Below are 18,286 nucleotides of genomic sequence, written 5' to 3'. Positions count from 1 at the left end.
CAAATTTCAAAAAACCTGTTTTTGCTTTGTCATTATGGGGTATTATGTGTAGATTCATGAAGAAAAACAAAACAATTGAATCAATTTTAGAATAAGAATGTGGAAAAAGTCAAGGGTCCAGCTAAGTCCAGCTCAACTCATACAGGACGACTCGTTATGCCTGTGGTGAGCCTGTAGTGAGCCTGTGGTGTGTGTGGTACTTGCCCTCCCACTCTCTCAGCTCACCTTCCTCTTCCAATGATGAATGAGACAGTGAAGGCTGCCTATGTGATTGCAGCTAAATGTCATGCGCCATGTTCATGTTGGCCAGCAAATCATTTAATCTGTCTTTGATTTATGAATAACTGTCTGGCATCTTCTTCTCCTGTCCCCCTCACTCCCCTCCTCTCTCTGTGTGCGTGGTGCGTATGTTCAGGGCCTCTGAGGATTCTGGGCTGACGACGTTGGATTCACTAAGAAGTCGTATACGGGACCTAGAGAAGCAGCTGTCCAGAGGAGATGGACACAACTGTCTTATCTGTAGAGTGAGTGTATAGCCTGAGTCCCAGTCTGTTTGTGCTGTCATGCCAACGCCTTGTCATTGTTTAGCTTGACAATGAGCAATGGAGTTGGGAAGATCTCTAACAGGTCTGGGACCAGGCTAGTGAGTAGAGTTGGGATGGCAGGGTATCCTAGTGGTTAGAGCATTGGACTAGTAACTGAAAGGTTGCAAGTTCAAGTCCCCAAGGTACAAATCTGTTGTTCTGATCCTGAACAGGCAGTTAACCCACTGTTCCTAGGCCATCATTGAAAATAAGAATTTGTTCTTAACTGACTTGCCTAGATAAATAAAGGTAAAAAAAAAATTGTTGCACTGGGATCAAGCTAATTCAATATAAATACTGAAGTGTATCTTTTAAGACATTTACATTCTATTCCAGAGTGCCTTACAGTAGAGAGTGGACACATATTCCTGTACTGGTTCCCCAGTACAGGAATAGGGCCACCCTTTGCCCTGATGACAGCTGGTTTTGCAAGTGCCATGCTCTACCAACTGAGCCACACAGAACCTTTCATTCAACCTATCAATAAGTATAGTTATGAATAGTTGAATTTCAGTATGGGTAAAATGGAGCCCCAAAGCAAACAAATATAAACATTTTGAACATTTGATTAAATCTGGACTGTTGAGGAATGTACCACAGCTAGGTCTCCTAGGTCTCCTAGGTCCTTGTCTCACCTGTCCTCTCCAGTTGCACTGACACAGCAGATACAGGCACTTAGCACCATCTAGTGACAACAGTCTTTCATGCAATCGATACATTTAACACACAATGTGGAATGTGTTTCACTGTGTGTTGCTGCATGAGGCACTGTAATGTCATCCATACGGGTCGTTTTTCATTCTTTACATCTTCTGTCTCCACCCCCCCCCTCCTCTCTCTCTCTCTTTAGGACACTTACACAACACCCCTCACCTCCATCCAGTGCTGGCATGCCCACTGTGAGGAGTGTTGGCTCCGCACTCTGGTAAGATGTTTGTCAGATAATGCTATAAAGCTATAATACACATGACTCTATTGTATTTTTATCACGTTACCCCTGCTTTCTTCCCACATTTCCCTTTGGGGACAATAAAGTTTGATTGATTGTTACAGCCCATTCGATTTTTTTCATACAACACAATATAATGCACACACATTTCATACAGATGTTTGTTGAGCCCAAAGCAGCCTCAAATTGCTGTGTTTATGTCCTAGGGGGCTAAGAAGCTGTGTCCACAGTGTAACACCATCACTTCTCCTGGGGACCTGAGACGGGTATTTTTGTGACTGGGCAGGGCCAGAGAAGCACAGGCCCCTGAGGGGGCGGGACATCTGAAGTATTAACCTTTGATCTTTGAAAGGGACGTAAGGACAGCTGGCCTGTCAGAGATTACCCTTGTCTTTGCACCTTAACCTGCCCTCTAACCCCCCCTCCCAAACCAAGTAGGGGGCCACCCCATGACAAAATGCCATCCATGACTGGGTATTGCACAATGATCAGTCTTCATGTCATTTGACCTTTTAGGTTTGAAATTTGACCTTTGCTTTGCCCACCTAGATGGCATTCATTTGTATCAAGCTCACCTCATCATTTAGTGAGCCAAGCCATTTCTAAGAGAAGGACTCTGTGCTCAATCCATTACAATTTGTACGTAAATGACAAGAACTAAAGTCATCTTAGTGCTCAGGCACTGAAAGAATGATTTAAAATGGCTTTAGATCAAAACAAGGTTGAGATACTCTTTGGACTATAAACTATAAGCGGTATACACTTTTGAAAATAATAGTGGTGTCACGGGCGTCAAAATAAGTAGACCAAGGTGCAGCGTGGAATATGTTCATCTTGTGGTTTAATGAAAGAAATGAACACTTCACAAATTAAACAATAAATGACAGCAGACAGTTCCGTCAGGTACTTACAACTAAACGGAAAACAACTACCCACAAAACCCAAAGGAAAAACAGGCTGCCTAAGTATGGTTCCTAATCAGAGACAACGATAGACAGCTGCCTCTGGTTAGGAACCATACTTGGCCCAACACAAAGAAATACAACACATAGAATGCCCACCCCACACCCTGACCTAACTACATTGAGAAACAAACCCTCTCTCTCAGGTCAGGGTGTGACAAGTGGTCTGTTTATATCAAAAGAAAACACATGTAAATAGTTTTGTGTATGTTTGAAATTATGTACAGTATCAGTAAAAAGTTTGGACACACCTACTCAGTCAAGTGTTTTTCTTTATTTTTACTATTTTCTACATTGTAGAATAATAGTGAAAACATCGAAACTATGAAATTACACATATGGAATCATGCAGTAACCAAAAAATTGTTAAACAAATCAAAATATATTTTATATTTGAGATTCTTCAAAGTAGCCACCCTTTGCCTTGATGACAGCTTTGCAGACTCTTGGCATTCTCTCAACCAGCTTCATGAGGTAGTCAACTGGAATGCATTTCAATTAACAGGTGTGCCTTGTTAAAAGTTAATTTGTGGAATTTCTCTCCATCTTAATGCGTTTGAACCAATCAATTGTGTTGTGACAAGGTACGGGTGGTATGCAGAATATAGCCCTATTTGGTCAAATACCAAGTCCATATTATGGCAAGAACAGCTCAAATAAGCAAATAGAAACGACAGTCCATCGTTACTTCAAGACATGAAGGTCAGTCAATCCATAAAATGTCAAGAACTTAGAAAGTTTCTTCAAGTGCAGTCGCAAAAACCATCAAGCGCTATGATGAAACTGGCTTTCATGAGGACCGCCATAGGAAAGGAAGACGCAGAGTTACCTCTGCTGAAGAGGTTAAGTTCATTAGAGGTACCAGCCTCAGAAATTGCAGCCCAAATAAATGCTCAAGTAACAGACACATCTCAACATCAACTATTCAGAGGAGACTGCATGCATCAGGTCTTCATTGTCGAATTGCTGCAAAGAAACCACTACTAAAGGACACAAATAAGAAGAGGAGACTTGCTTGGGCCAAGAAACATGAGCAATGGACATTAGACTGGTGGAAATCTGTCCTTAGGTCTGATGTCCAAATTTGAGATTTTTGGTTCCAACCGCCGTGTCTTTGTGAGACGCAGAGTAGGTGAACGGATGATCTCTGCATGTGTTGTTCCCACCGTAAAGCATGGAGGAGGAGGTGTGATTGTGTAGGGGAGCTTTGCTGGTGACACTGTCAGTGATTTATTTAGAATTCAAGGCACACTTAACCAGCATGGCTACCACAGCATTCTGCAGCGATACTCCATCCCATCTGGCTTGCGCTTAGTGGGACTATCATTTGTTTTTCAACAGGACAATGACCCAACACACCTCCAGGCTGTGTAAGGACTATTTGACCAAGAAGGAGAGTGATGGAGTGCTGCATCAGATGACCTGGACTCCACAATCACCCGACCTCAACCCAACGGAGATGGTTTGGGATAAGTTGGACCGCAGAGTGAAGGAAAAGCAGCCACCAAGTGCTCAGCATATGTGGGAACTCCTTCAAGACTGTTGGAAAAGCATTCCAGGTGAAGCTGGTTGAGAGAATGCCAAGAGTGCGCAAAGCTGTCATCAAGGCAAAGGCTGGTTACTTTGAAGAATCTAAAAATATATTTAGATTTGTTTAACACTTTTGTGATTACTACATGAATCCATATGTGTTATTTCCTAGTTTTGACGTCTTCACTATTATTTTACAATGTAGAATATAGTAAAAAATAAAGAAAAACCATTGAATGAGTAGGTGTGTCCAAACTTTTGACTGGTACTGTATGTGAAATAGATTAACACTGCCATTGTGTTTACAGTCATGTTATTATCAAGTCATGGTTTTAGTTAGTTAGGAAGGGAGGAAAGTGTGAACATAACAATTGTAATAGTTTGAGATGAATGATTTTGTGTTTGTGATTGAGGTTGTGTTTCTTTGTACAGGCGTACAACGTGTAATTAGTAAATGTTACAAAAATAAAATGAGGTTTTAATGATGTTGGTTATTGCATAAATACATGAAAACATACAGGTAGATATCATTGAAGATGCAATGTGTGTACAATGTTAAAGATCACCGCCATAATCTGGCTTTTTTTATAACATTGATGAACACTGGTTAGCCATGATAAATGCTTATACTCAGTGGTGTAAAGTACTTATGTAAAAATACTTTTAGGTACTAGTTTTTTGGGGTATCTGTACTTTATTTTACTATTTATATTTTTGTCAACTTTTACTTTTACTTCACTACATTCCGAAAGAAAACAATGTACTTTTTACAAGTTACATTTTCCCTGACACCCAAAAGTACTCGTTACAGTTTGAATACTTAGCAGGACAGGAAAATAGTCTAATTCACGCACTTCTCAAGAGAACATCCTTGGTCATCCCTACTGCCTCTGATCTGGCAGACTCACTAAACAAAAATGCTTTGTTGTAAATTGTGTCTGAGTGTTGAACTGTGCCCCTGGCTATCCGTAAATAAAAATGGAAAAATAAAATAGTGTCGTCTGGTTTGCTTAATATAAGACATTTTAAATGATTTATACTTTAACTTTTGATACTTAAGTACATTTAAAACCAAATACTTTTAGACTTTTACTCAAGTAGTATTTTTTTCTGGGTGACTTTCACTTTACTTACATTTTCTTTTAAGGTATCTTTACTTTTACTCAAGTATGAAAAACAAGTGCTTTTTCCACCACTGCTTATAAATGTTTATAAATGCTTTGTAAATGATCATTGATGTTATGTTTATATACATTTACATTTTTCAACCAAAAAAATCTATTATTTAGTTAATAAATTGTTAATGCTGATTCGGAAAGTTATTATGACGTTTTATTGAATTATCTTCATCTAAATGATGTTCAAAGCCCTGTAGGCAAGAATATTGTCTGAGAATAAGTCCTGAACTGTTGTCCTTCTCTATGTTGTGATTTGTCCCATCATTAAATGCCAAGCAGCCCTTGCATGTTGATCTGGCCAATCTGGAGCCTTGTTATATGTGTTTGTGATTGTCCTTTAAGAAACAATTGGACCACTTAAGGATTAGTCCAGCCCTGGTCAGGTCAAGACTAGCCCATTCAATCCTGCTATTCTGAGCTTCCCTAAGGTTATGACCATCCGCTATTCTTGCCAAGACAAAGGATATATGAGCTAAGAGTCTGACCCTCTAGGGCAGGAAGGAGGGATGGAGAGAGAGAAGGAAGACAGAGGTGGGAACTATTTTCATGGGCTGAGCTAAAGTAAAAGTATTCACAATAAGGCACAAGTAGCATCAGGACCCATCCTCTATATCAGGGGTGTCAAACCCGCAAGGCCGTCCGTCTGCTGGTGTTTGGTTTTTCTTCTCAATTCAGACCTAGACAACCAGGTGAGGGGAGGTACTAACTAATCAATGACCTTAATTCGTCAATCGGGTACAAGGGAGGAGTGAAAACCTCCAGACACTCGGCCCTCTATGATTTGAGTTTGTAACACCAGTGTCACATGTAACAACACATGTAATACTGTACCATCACCTGACAGCTGCCGAGAGAGGGGGCGGAGCATCTGGAAGAATCCTCTATGTGACACCAATGTCACACGTAACTGCAACCATAACAGGACAGCCACCTCTTACATACAGACTGCAAATCTATACGGTCTATCTCCTAAATATCGCTATTTTTTAAACAAGCAATAGAAATCTGGTTGCAATTTCAGTTTCATCCACCAGAAAAGACAGAACAAATAGCACTGCTGGTCAGAGTCAATCGATCAATAATATAATAACAGTCTTAGCAAAAGTGTTTATCTTTAATTTACAATCTGTAAAAACTTTGAAAATAGAAAGGTTCAGAACTTTTGTGAAGCATCACAGCACAGTGGAAATATACACTATCGTTCAAAAGTTTGGGGTCACTTAGAAATGTCCTTGTTTTTGAAAGAAAATCATATTTTTTTTGTCCATCAAAATAACATCAAATTGTTCAGAAATACAGTGTAGACATTGTTAATGTTGTAAATAACTGTTGTAGCTGGAAACATCAGCTTCATTAAATAGTACCCACAAAACACCAGTCTCAACATCAACAGTGAAGAGGCGACTCCGGGATGCTGGCCAGTGTCTGTGTTCTTTTGCCCATCTTAATCTTTTTCTTTTATTGGCCAGTCTGAGATATGGCTTTTTCTTTGGAACTCTGCCTAGAAGGCCAGCATCCCGGAGTCGCCTCTTTACTGTTGATGTTGAGACTGATCTTTTGTAGGTACTATTTCATGAAGCTGCCAGTTGAGGACTTGTGAGGCATCTGTTTCTCAAACTAGACACTCTAATGTACTTGTCTTCTTGCTCAGTTGTGCACCTGGGCCTCCCACTCCTCTTTCTATTCTGGTTAGAGCCAGTTTACGCTGTTCTGAGAAGGGAGTAGTACACAGCATTGTACGAGATCTTCAGTTTTTTAGCAATTTCTCGCATGGAATAGACTTCATTTTCAGAACAAGAATAGACTGACGAGTTTCAGCAGAATGTTAATTGTTTCTGGCCATTTTGAGCCTGTAATTCGAACCCACAAATGCTGATGCTCCAGATACTCAACTCGTCTAAAGAAGGCCAGTTGTATTGCTTCTTAATCAGAACAACAGTTTTCAGCTATGCTAACATAATTGCAAAAGTGTTTTCTAATGATCAATTAGCCTTTTAAAATGATAAGCTTGGATTAGCTAACACAACGTGTCGTTGGAACACAGGAGTGATGGTTGCTGATAATGGGCCTCTGTACACCTATGTGGATATTACATTTTCCAGCTACAATAGTCATTTACAACATTAACAATGTCTACACTGTATTTATGATCAATTTGATGTTATTTTAATGAACAAAAAAATTTGCTTTTCTTTCAAAAACAAGGACATTTCTAAGTGACCCTAAACTTTTGAACCGTAGTGTATATGGCAGCTAGAAATGGGATGGTCTTCAGAGAGGGAGGGGTTGAGGGTAGCTGAAGGATGGGACTAAAAACAAACAAAAGATAACTAATGGAAAATATACTGTCTGTGAAATATATGTAGCTGGAAGTGGAAGCCTAAGTATTGTTGTCCATTAATTTACTCCAATTAAGGGGGGGTGGTAGGGTTAGGGGAAAATGATAAACTATATTTCAAAAATACATATTTAAAATAATATATACATTTACCCAAAAAATATATGGGGATCGGAAATAATGCAGACAATTACATTGATAGAAGCCACAATCTATCTGCGATATTAAAGCTGATCTACCCACAAAAACAAAACAAAAAAACAAAACAACAAAAAAAAAAACACGGTCTATACCTCTGACTGTGTCTGTGGTACTTAAAGTAGATGACGGGATGCCGGTTGTTACCCTTAATCACATTTCCTCCTTCATTAATTAAGGTTTATCATTAAACAGTGTTTGGTAGCGAAGAGCTGAGGACAACGTTCTTGACCAGTGTTTTTTTAATTTTTATTAATTTAACCTTTATTTATCTAGGCAAGTCAGTTAAGAACAAATTCTTATTTACAATGACGGCCCGAGACTACATTGGTCAACCAACGGAATAAGAGAGGTACTGGCTACACTGTTCTGACAGAGCTGTGAGGACTTAAGTTATTTACAATGACAGCCTGAGACTACATTGGTCAACCAACGGAATAAGAGAGGTACTGGCTACACTGTTCTGACAGAGCTGTGAGGACTTAAGTGTGGGGAAGATGCAGCCAACGGAGCCAGTCATGATGACCTGAAGTAATTAAGCCGCTACCTGTTTAGACACCGCAGATAAACAAGACCAGCATGCCGGTGTGCAAATGTCTGATGAGCTGATGGGAGGAGGTGGTAATTGATGCTGACAGTAAGCTGTCTCTGTCAATCAGTGTGACAAACACACACCTAGCCACAGGTCTCTCTCACACACACACACACACACACACACACACACACACACACACACACACACACACACACACACACACACACACACACACACACACACACACACACACACAACCTAGACACACCTCTCACACACACCTCAAACACCCGTACAAGCTCTCTCCTCCATCCCAGTCACTCTGAGACACCTCCTCTACAGCCACACAGTACTGCCACTGAGAGAAGGTAAGACAAATATACAACTTTAACGATGCAGGACAGACATAGCTAATATACTGTAGGACAGGCATAGCTAATATACTGTAGGACAGACATAGCTAATATACTGTAGGACAGGCATAGCTAATATACTGTAGGACAGACATAGCTAATATACTGTAGGACAGGCATAGCTAATATACTGTAGGACAGGCATAGCTAATATACTGTAGGACAGGCATAGCTAATATACTGTAGGACAGGCATAGCTAATATACTGTAGGACAGGCATAGCTAATATACTGTAGGACAGGCATAGCTAATATACTGTAGGACAGGCATAGCTAATATACTGTAGGACAGGCATAGCTAATATACTGTAGGACAGGCATAGCTAATATACTGTAGGACAGACATAGCTAATATTCTGTGGGACAGGCATAGCTAATATACTGTAGGACAGGCATAGCTAATATACTGTAGGACAGGCATAGCTAATATACTGTAGGACAGACATAGCTAATATTCTGTGGGACAGGCATAGCTAATATACTGTAGGACAGGCATAGCTAATATTCTGTGGGACAGGCATAGCTAATATACTGTACACTCTTCGAGAAAAGGGTTCCAAAAGGGTTCTTCGGCTGTCCCCATAGGATAACCTTTTTTTGGTTCCAGCTACAACCCTTTTGGGTTCCGTGTAGAACCTTCTGTAGAAAGGGTTCTACATGGAACTAAAAGGGTTCTATCTGCAACCAAAAATAGTTCTTCAAAGGGTTCTCCTATGGGAAAGGGTTCTCCTATGGGGATAGCCAGGTTCTAGATAGCACCTTTTTTTTCTAAGAGTGCAGGGTAGCAGGGACATACCTAGAGTACATCAAGCGGTCTGTCTTTAGTAATCAATTTAAACCGGAACTTACTAACTATACTAGTGTTTATGGACTCCACATAGATGTTTTGAAGTCAGAAACAGGTGATGTTATTATTCATATTTGGAGTAGCAACTTGTAAACAGTTTGTATGTTATGGTACTGTCCTTCAGTGTTCTTTTGTTGCTGTGCTTGGAAATATACGTTTTGTGCGTAAGTAAGATGCACCTAAATATTGACAAAGGTTATACAATGATTTGGTATAATATCAGGTACCTACATGCAGTACCAGTTTTGTTGTCTTTGGGAAGTTGTGTCCTTTTAAGGGGTAGGCAATAAACCCTTTACTTAATTATTCAATTATGGCCAATAATCCCATAGCACTTTTCACCAAAAAGCCCAGCTACGGTCAGCAGACAGGAATCTAGGTTGTGATGGTTTAATGGTCTATGGATATTTTAGAGTGGATTCTGGTATCCCCTCCAATTAAATAAGTCAATCCGTTTGACAGTCTTCAGTGTGCTATACCCATGCAACATCATTGAATTTTCAGGACCCCATTGATATAGAGAGTCAACCAAGACTCAAAATAGGTCAGACTGCCTGATTAGGCATTGACTCTAATGTCAGCAACAATGTCATTTCACCAATAGAATGTAGAGCGATCCGCCTCTCACCTCGAATGTTTTGCTACTGCTGATTGACTTGAAATTCGCCTATTTGAACATGGTTTATATCTGGAAATGTCCTTATTGTCAGAGTCACAATAGACCAACCAATATGACTTTCTGCATGCAGATATATGGTGTTGATGCAGACATACAGTGTTGACGCAGCTCAGTGCCGGGTGTTCCATTTGGCCCAGTTTCTATTAATCAACCTCATTGGCCCGGATTGACTTAAGTAAAAGACGAGCATGGTACTTGTCTGTACTGGACCGTGAAATCTATCCCTAATCCCTTTTACAAAGTCCTATCATCCAATCTCCTTCATCAAAGTGCATTCCTACTTATTTAGACATTTTCTATGACCATAATGTTGGTTTCATGGAAGAATTACATAATTCCCATAGTGCTAACAGAGTGTTATTAGAATGGCAGCACATGCATGAGCTACATTATAGAAGTGATTATAACCGTCTGCTAGATTAAACAGTCAGGCAATTTACTGGATATTCTCTTCAGGTTTCTGTAGGTGTTGTGTTTAACCCTTTAACGTCTTGACACTCTTGATGTGTGGTCCCTGTGTGGTCCTGATGTGCAGTCCCATGGCTGTCCCCCCATATATCATTGTGCCATAGCCATTCAATCAGATTAGCTTATTCCCTGGATCAGTGGATTAGCTCTAGCGCCTGGGACCGAAGGAAGAGCTGCTCAGCTATAGGCTCGCTAGCTGGTTACCCTCCAAGCACTCTAAACAGATTGGCTCCTGAGAGTGGAGTTAGCCAGAATTAATCTGGGCAGGAGAGGGTTATTTTGAAGGTTACAGAAGAAAACCTGATAGTGCTTGATTCCCTTTTGTTTGGTATATCTGTAACTGTTTTGGTAGTGTCAGGCTAGACAGCAGTAGGCTACTGAAAGTGAAAGGCTACACGCACCAGTCTTCAGACTTCAATGGGAGTTAGACTAACACTTTGACGTCAAGGCATCGGAGTTAATGAGTGGACTGATGCAGCCAATACAGATCTCCTAGGTAATCCACTAAGACAAAAGCACAAGGTCCATGTAGAGGTCAAAACTAAAACTGCACTGTTTACGTATAAGTATCTAGTACATAGCTTTCTCAGAAATCAGTAGTGGAAAGATTTGTTTACATACATACCTAAAAAACTGTATAAAGGCATTGTTCACCCAAATTACAAAATTACATATTGGTTACCCTATAAATACTCTTTGGACAAAGAGAGAGAGTAATGTCTTTTTTTCTGTTTACCTGGCTGCTTGCACAAATGCTAACTTTAGCATTTTTGTCCAAAGGTTAGCATGTTTTAATTTAATGCCCAAATGACCCAAAAATGTTTAGCAAATGTATAGCTAAATAAACACTATGTGACAGTATGAAAGGTTTTTCACTGTATCTTTCATTGTACTTCCTCTCTCCCTCTCCTCCAGTGTTATGGAAGGACCCAGGCCGGTTGTTCTGAGCGGCCCCTCGGGGGCAGGGAAGAGCACTCTTATGAAGATGCTACTGAGGGATTATGATGGAGTCTTCGGCTTCAGCGTGTCACGTACGTTTGTGTTTCTGGCTCCTACCCCAATATCCTGTCTGGGAGGAAGTGGGACAGCACTAAGCCCTATCTATCGGTACTCTCAGCCTTATCAAACTCTAGGCGAAGTTTGTCAAAGGATTTTGATGTGGGATAGCTCTGTATCCAATCCATATCCAAGCACAATTATAACTAGTTATGGTTGTGCTGACTGGTACGAGACAGGGATGTCCTCTATCTCCATTCCTCTTCTTGTTGGCTGCAATGTAGACCACTGAACACTACAGAAACGGCATACCTTTACGGTCGGCTGGCATGTCTTTGAATGCACATCGTTGAGGTTGTTGTTAGCCTTCCTTATGACCAGGAGTTGATGATGGATGTTGATGATAGATGTCGATGATGGATGTCAATGATGGATGTTGCTGACGGATGTTGCTGACGGATGTTGATGATGGATGTTGATGATGGATGTTGATGATGGATGTTGATGATGAATGTTGGTGATGGATGTTGTCATGACGTTGGCCTCTTTGGGTACAGGAAGGACAGTTGACCCCCTCCCCTTTGTACCATCACCCAACCTACCTTCCCCCCAACCCAGGGTTGTAAAAATTCCAAGAGGAGAATCTACTACAACATGTTTCATAGAGAGACAAAGGAAATTCTTCCAACTCATAGAATTGGAGAACCGAGCGACATGTGTGTTCTGGAGAAGATATGGAAGATTGATGAAGACTCCAGCTACGAACTGATCCGCTTGGTACAATTTTGTGATACTCAGAAGAGACAATATAGCCATATTACCCTAAAACGGTCTACATGATAGCCTCAGCGATGAGACTCGAATCCACATGGTTGTATAAAATGTATTAATAAGGTTAAAACTATTTGTAATACATTGAGATGCTATGTACTGATGTTAATGTGATAGACTTGGTTACAGGAATACAATTCTAACTCAGTCATAGGCACGCCCCCAGGGACACATACAGGACCAGGCGTCATTTGACAAGCCTGTTCTATGGGCACTATAAAACACCCCCTGATTTACATTTCTAGAGACCAGGCCTCCACTCCATTGCGAGAAGTGGGCCAGTAGGTTTTATCATCCAAGTACTCTACTGAAAGTGAACCATACCACGTGGTTAACTTTTAGACTATCGATATCGACAGAATAAGAACAAGTCTTTGATATTAATTATTAGTCTGCAGCTAAGTAAATTATATCATTGAACGCGAAGACCAACCACATCCATTCTATGACGACATTAATGAATGTCGCTCTGAAAGATCCATTCTAACCGAGAGAGAGAGAGAGAGAGAACGCTGACAAACTCTCCATCAGAACAAAACTCTCCAACAAGAATCCCGACGACACATGAGCGTAAATATATATTGATTGCAATTGTTCCCGAATGAGTGAGCCTTCAATTGTCAATTGTTAATATTAATGAACTCTGTGTAACTTCTCAGCTTACCGTTTTATGACCCATTGTCTAACAGACCAGCCATGCTTGTTAGCCATTAGGGCACATTACTATACCAATCCTTTGTGACAATAATTACTGTTTGTATGTTTTCTGTTAATTACTTAGTGTAGTAAATAAATGATTTTAAGACAATTGATGTATGGATGATTTTAGTAAAGACTGGGTTCGTGCAGATAACCAAGAATTTACAACTTTCATGATGAGACTGAAAATAATATACGGGTTAATATTGACTGCTATCGATGTAAAATATTACTAAGTATTTTAAGAGTTTATTCAGAAGATAACAGCTCTATAAACGTTCTTCTGTGGTGCCCCGACTTTCTAGTTAATTACATTTACATGATTAGCTTAATCAGGTAATATTAATTACAGAGAAATAATTTTATAAGTTAGCATGTCATATCACTTAATCCGGCATAGCCAAAGACACGACATTATGGTGCCCCCTGTGAGGACTCAAACTAAAATGCACGTTGGCTCATTTTGATAATACATATATGGAGCCCCCGTGCGAGGAATCTAAGATAGAATTGGACTTTGCTGTGAAATTCTATATATCAATTGTGCAAACAGAATTGTACAAACAGCCTGCTATCTAAACAAAGTGATTGTGCATTTTCCATTGAGAGAAGCTATTTAAAATAGCTCAGGTCTTATATCGATAGCAGTGAGGAATAAATTCCAGTTTTAGTCCGTTAGGCCAAACGGTACTATTTCTGTCGGTCAATATTAACTTCTAGAGTAAGGTTAGAATTTAGAAGTTAACTGTCCGGTAACCGAGCCGAATAATTTGCCTACCGCACTAGGACAGTGTGGGCAGACCGTATGCGTATCTGAATTTTAGTACCGTGTCGCTCCGGTCAGCATAAACGCTAGCAGAATATGCTGAATGGGGTTAAGGTGAGACGTCACTAGAAAACCCACCCTTTCCATAAGTGAAAGGATCCTATTTTGGTGCTTGGAAGGATACTCCTGAACCAAGTAGCAATAGCTTAGCATTACGGGCAAGCTAACAGAGAGGGAACATTTCCTCTCTCCGTACCACGTTTAAAATTCCTCCGTAGTGCGACGGAAGTCCGACCTTTGTACTTCCGTTTAAATTTCATCATTCTGCACCCTGGTGGTGAAGAATTGCCAGTACATCTCTAGGGGAAATTCAAACGTGGAGCACGGGATATGACGTCTCATTCAATTTAACTAACAAGTGAAATTGCCAGATTTACCTTTTCAAGTGGATATTTTTTTTTTTTAAATATCCAAAATTGATTGGGCGTCCATAATGAGACATTATTAACTTTTTCCAAACTTAACTTAGATGAAGCAAGGCTCTCAGGTTAATTGAAAGTTAATTCCCAGATAGCCTATACAGGTTTGAGATATCATAAATAGATTAATCAGTAAAATCTGCTTTAGCAAGGCACATTCAGTAAAACCCATTACTGACGGGAGTGAATCCCATGTGGCTTCGGCCTTAAGGGAAAGTATAGTGGTGAATGTACCCTAAACATTTAAACTACATTACTGTTATAATAACTCCGCAATCTGAATTGCTTGGGTATCATTGCCTCATTCAATTTATTTAGTTAAATTGTTGAACATACCTTTCTAGGTTCTTCCAACTAAATGAGACAACTTAATCTTTGCATATTAACCTTGATGAAGCAACCTCTCAGGTAATTCAAAGTTAATTCCCAGATAGCCTATACAGGTTTGATATATCATAAATAGATTAATCAGTAAAATCTGCTTTAGCAAGGCACATTCAGTAAGACCCATTACTGACGGGAGTGAATCCCATGTGGCTTCGGCCTTAAGGGAAAGTATAGTGGTGAATGTACCCTAAACATTTAAACTACATTACTGTTATGATAACTCCACAATCTGAATTGCTTGGGTATCATTGCCTCATTCAATTTATTTAGTTAAATTGTCGAACATACCTTTCTAGGTTCTTCCAACTAAATGAGACAACTTAAACTTTGCATATTAACCTTGATGAAGCAACCTCTCAGGTAATTCAAAGTTAATTCCCAGATAGCCTATACAGGTTTGATATATCATAAATAGATTAATCAGTAAAATCTGCTTTAGCAAGGCACAGTCAGTAAAACCCCTTTACTGACGCTCAGCCCAGGTAGGAGCGTACCCTAGTGGTGAAGGGTCCCAACATTTGACCTACGGTTTGCACTTATGATATCCAATCAATGGAGATTGTATGAACCAATCGTCTCATTCAATTTAATAAGTTAAATCGTCGAACATACCTTTCTAGGTTCTTCCAATTAAATGAGACAACTTAAACTTTGCATATTAACCTGGATGAAGCAAACTCTCAGGTAATTCAAGTTTAATACCCAGACAGCCTACCCAGGTAGGACTAATCATTGGCCTTGATTAATTAATTTTGCTTTTGCAAATTCATTCACGCCCAACTTCCACAGTACTGATGGTTCATTAACGTCTATAAATAGATTAAAATCGTCTTTGCAGCTCCCCACATTCCAAAACCAAATTTTGGAAAATTAGGAAAAACATTTTTCCTTTCAAATGTTCTAATAATGTGCAGGCTATCAGAGGGGGTGGTCCCCACTCGCCCGCTAATTAGTGAACCTCCACCCGTAAATGGATTGATCTCTGACCTCACCAGCGATAACAACCCTAATTATGCCATTAGTGGAAAAGCAGACAACAATGTTTTCCAAAATCAACCATCGGGCGCAGGCCTCGTAAAGGTTCTCTCCAGTCTAGCTCTGATGTCTTGCCATCCGAGATTGCCATCTGTCCAATACCACAGTGCACAGCTGAAGCACGAGCAGGTAATGGTAGACATAAAGGGACAGGTGGAGAGAACCGGGAAACCAATGACCAAGGCAGACAAGGGAAAAATTCTGCTAGCTATGGAACTGCGTTCAAAAACTGAACAATTAAATGTAATTGCAAAAACGTATGATGATGAACAAGCACAAGCTCTTCAACAAAATCGTTTTCTACAGGAACAAAATCATATGCTACAGGTACAACTCGATTTAGCCAAAACTAAATACGATGATGTCCACGCCAAACTAGATACATCTGAAGAGTTATCTACAAACAGGAGCGCTCAACTTGACAACATGCATGCTGTTTTGTTGAATGTTACTCAAAATAACACGGTGCTCCTCAAAGCGCTGCAGACCAAAGACGATCAGTTAATGAACACAATGACAAAGTTGGATGATAAATCAGCAGAACTTATTGAAGTTGCTGACCAAATGAATGATGAGAGAACTCAGGTGATGAGGTTGGAAATATTGATTTCTAAGCAAGCAGAGGAAATCTCATCACTGAATCTCTCGCTCCGTACTCGAGACCTCTATCTGCAAACCATGACAGATAAGTTTGAGACCGAAAGGAGCAGGTGTGACACTCACGTGTCCAAAATCAGTACTCTAAGCGCTCAAGTGGACTCTGCAATGCAGCAGAATTCCACCCTTAGGTACCATCTGGAGGAAATCCAGAATGGTCACGCTCTACAGCGCGACTTCCCATCCAAGCAACCGGAGCCCTGTACTCACAGGAGTGAAGACAATAGGTTTCAGACCTTGCCTCCCTCATGTGTCCCTCAATCTTCTCCTCTTTGCCCTTCGGCACTGAGTTATATGGCGCCTCTTGGCCAACAACAACAAGGCTTGGCTTCCTCTCTTGGCCTTTCGGCCCCAATCTCTCCACAGGATGAAGCCAACCCTCTCCGCCCGCTTGGCGCGGAATACCTTGACAAACTCGTCAAGAATTTCCCCACCTTTGACCCCGTTCCAGGTCAGCCAAACGATACTGAGACGTTCCTAGCTGACATAGAGGACGCGTTGGATGGCTACCCGAACGCTACGGGTTCTGACAGGGTTTACCTGTTGAAGCGAACGTCGAATAGACACGTGACGAGGTTCATTTGCCTACAACAGCAACACGTGCTAAATGACTACGCTAAACTTGCCACAGCTTTGAAATTAGAATTCAGTGGTTCTGCGACTCGCAAACACGATAGCTCACTGGCTAACACCGTCAAACAAGCTCGGAACGAACACCCACAAGCTTACTATCATAGGCTTCGTTCAGCTTACTTTGGCCTACTCACTGAAACCGGAATGGAAGAGCTGTTACCATTCAAACAAATGTTTCTGTCGAACATCTATCCCACCTTCATTACCTACTTGGGCCCTGCTGCCCACGTTGGCTTGCCTATCTTACAACTCAGAGAGCTTGCAAGCACAGCTTTTGAGGCATCAAAAGTTCACAACGCTAAGAGCCCTGACCACTCGGTTTTGAAGTTTAACCAGGAGCACTCACTCCAGTTAGAGGGTGCATTATCAGGTATTGGAGCGTCGAGAGATGACGCACAACAACAGTTTCTACCACGAAACCATGATTCCAATAACCTCCGCGGTCGAAATAACTGTAAAGTACGTAGCCATCAACATGACTACCGCTACAATCGACCCGTTCGCTACGTTCCTGCACCCAACCCACAAAAAGTGTCAGAGCACAAGGGTAACAAAGGGTTGAAGGACGATCAAAACGTAGACCAATGTTCTCCAGAAGTCCCACTACGGGAAGAACTTAAGCGAGAACAATTTGAGAAAAGGGTAAAAGATAAGTCACAAGGACTAGACGGGGAATTACCGGACACCAGGTCCGCAGGAATTAACACCCATAGCAAGGACGTTAAAGTTCAAATTTCTCCCGCTCTCATTCAAGACCCTATCCAGGGCCCGCTTGATCAAGAAACAAGCCCCCGGGCTTTGTCTATAGACTCTGATACAAAAGTTGCGAAGAAAAAGGTCAAACGATTCGTTAAAGCCAAGCCCACTCAAAATCGGAAAAGTCAATCTGCTTCCATCTTGAACAGAAATGGCACATCACGTCGTTGCGAACGACCACTCCACTTTGTGGGGAATATGTCCACTAACCACGAATCTAAACGGCCATACCTGGAAACAGTCCTGGAGGACTGCTTAGCTTGTCATGCGCTAATTGATTCGGGTGCGACAATATCACTCATCTCTCAAACATTGTTTGATGATCTCAAAAGGGCTTTGAAGCCAACTAAACGTTGGTTAAAAGTGG

General features: G+C 40.8%; 2 protein-coding genes across 3 annotated transcripts in view; both read left to right on the top strand.

The window, feature by feature from the left end:
- The window catches only part of rnf220b (ring finger protein 220b), a 42,774-nt gene extending 40,939 nt beyond the window's left edge, over positions 1–1,835 (top strand). Inside the window, exons 14-16 of the mRNA XM_029695211.1 lie at positions 416–524; positions 1,435–1,509; positions 1,740–1,835. Coding sequence (XP_029551071.1) covers positions 416–524; positions 1,435–1,509; positions 1,740–1,811 — 256 coding nt within the window. The 3' untranslated portion in view covers positions 1,812–1,835. The remainder of the gene's footprint in view (positions 1–415; positions 525–1,434; positions 1,510–1,739) is intronic.
- A 6,705-nt stretch (positions 1,836–8,540) lies between these two features.
- Positions 8,541–18,286, top strand: part of LOC115151560 (guanylate kinase 2) — a 39,820-nt gene continuing 30,074 nt past the window's right edge. For both annotated transcript variants that reach the window (XM_029695600.1, XM_029695599.1), the window contains exons 1-2: positions 8,541–8,642; positions 11,596–11,711. In XM_029695600.1, coding sequence (XP_029551460.1) covers positions 11,600–11,711 — 112 coding nt within the window. In that variant the 5' untranslated portion in view covers positions 8,541–8,642; positions 11,596–11,599. The remainder of the gene's footprint in view (positions 8,643–11,595; positions 11,712–18,286) is intronic.

Source organism: Salmo trutta, chromosome 17 (genome assembly GCF_901001165.1).
Source record: "Salmo trutta chromosome 17, fSalTru1.1, whole genome shotgun sequence".
Classification (NCBI taxonomy): domain Eukaryota; kingdom Metazoa; phylum Chordata; class Actinopteri; order Salmoniformes; family Salmonidae; genus Salmo; species Salmo trutta.
The sequence above is the reverse complement of the archived record's forward strand: the minus strand, read 5'-3'. Positions and strand labels throughout refer to the sequence as shown.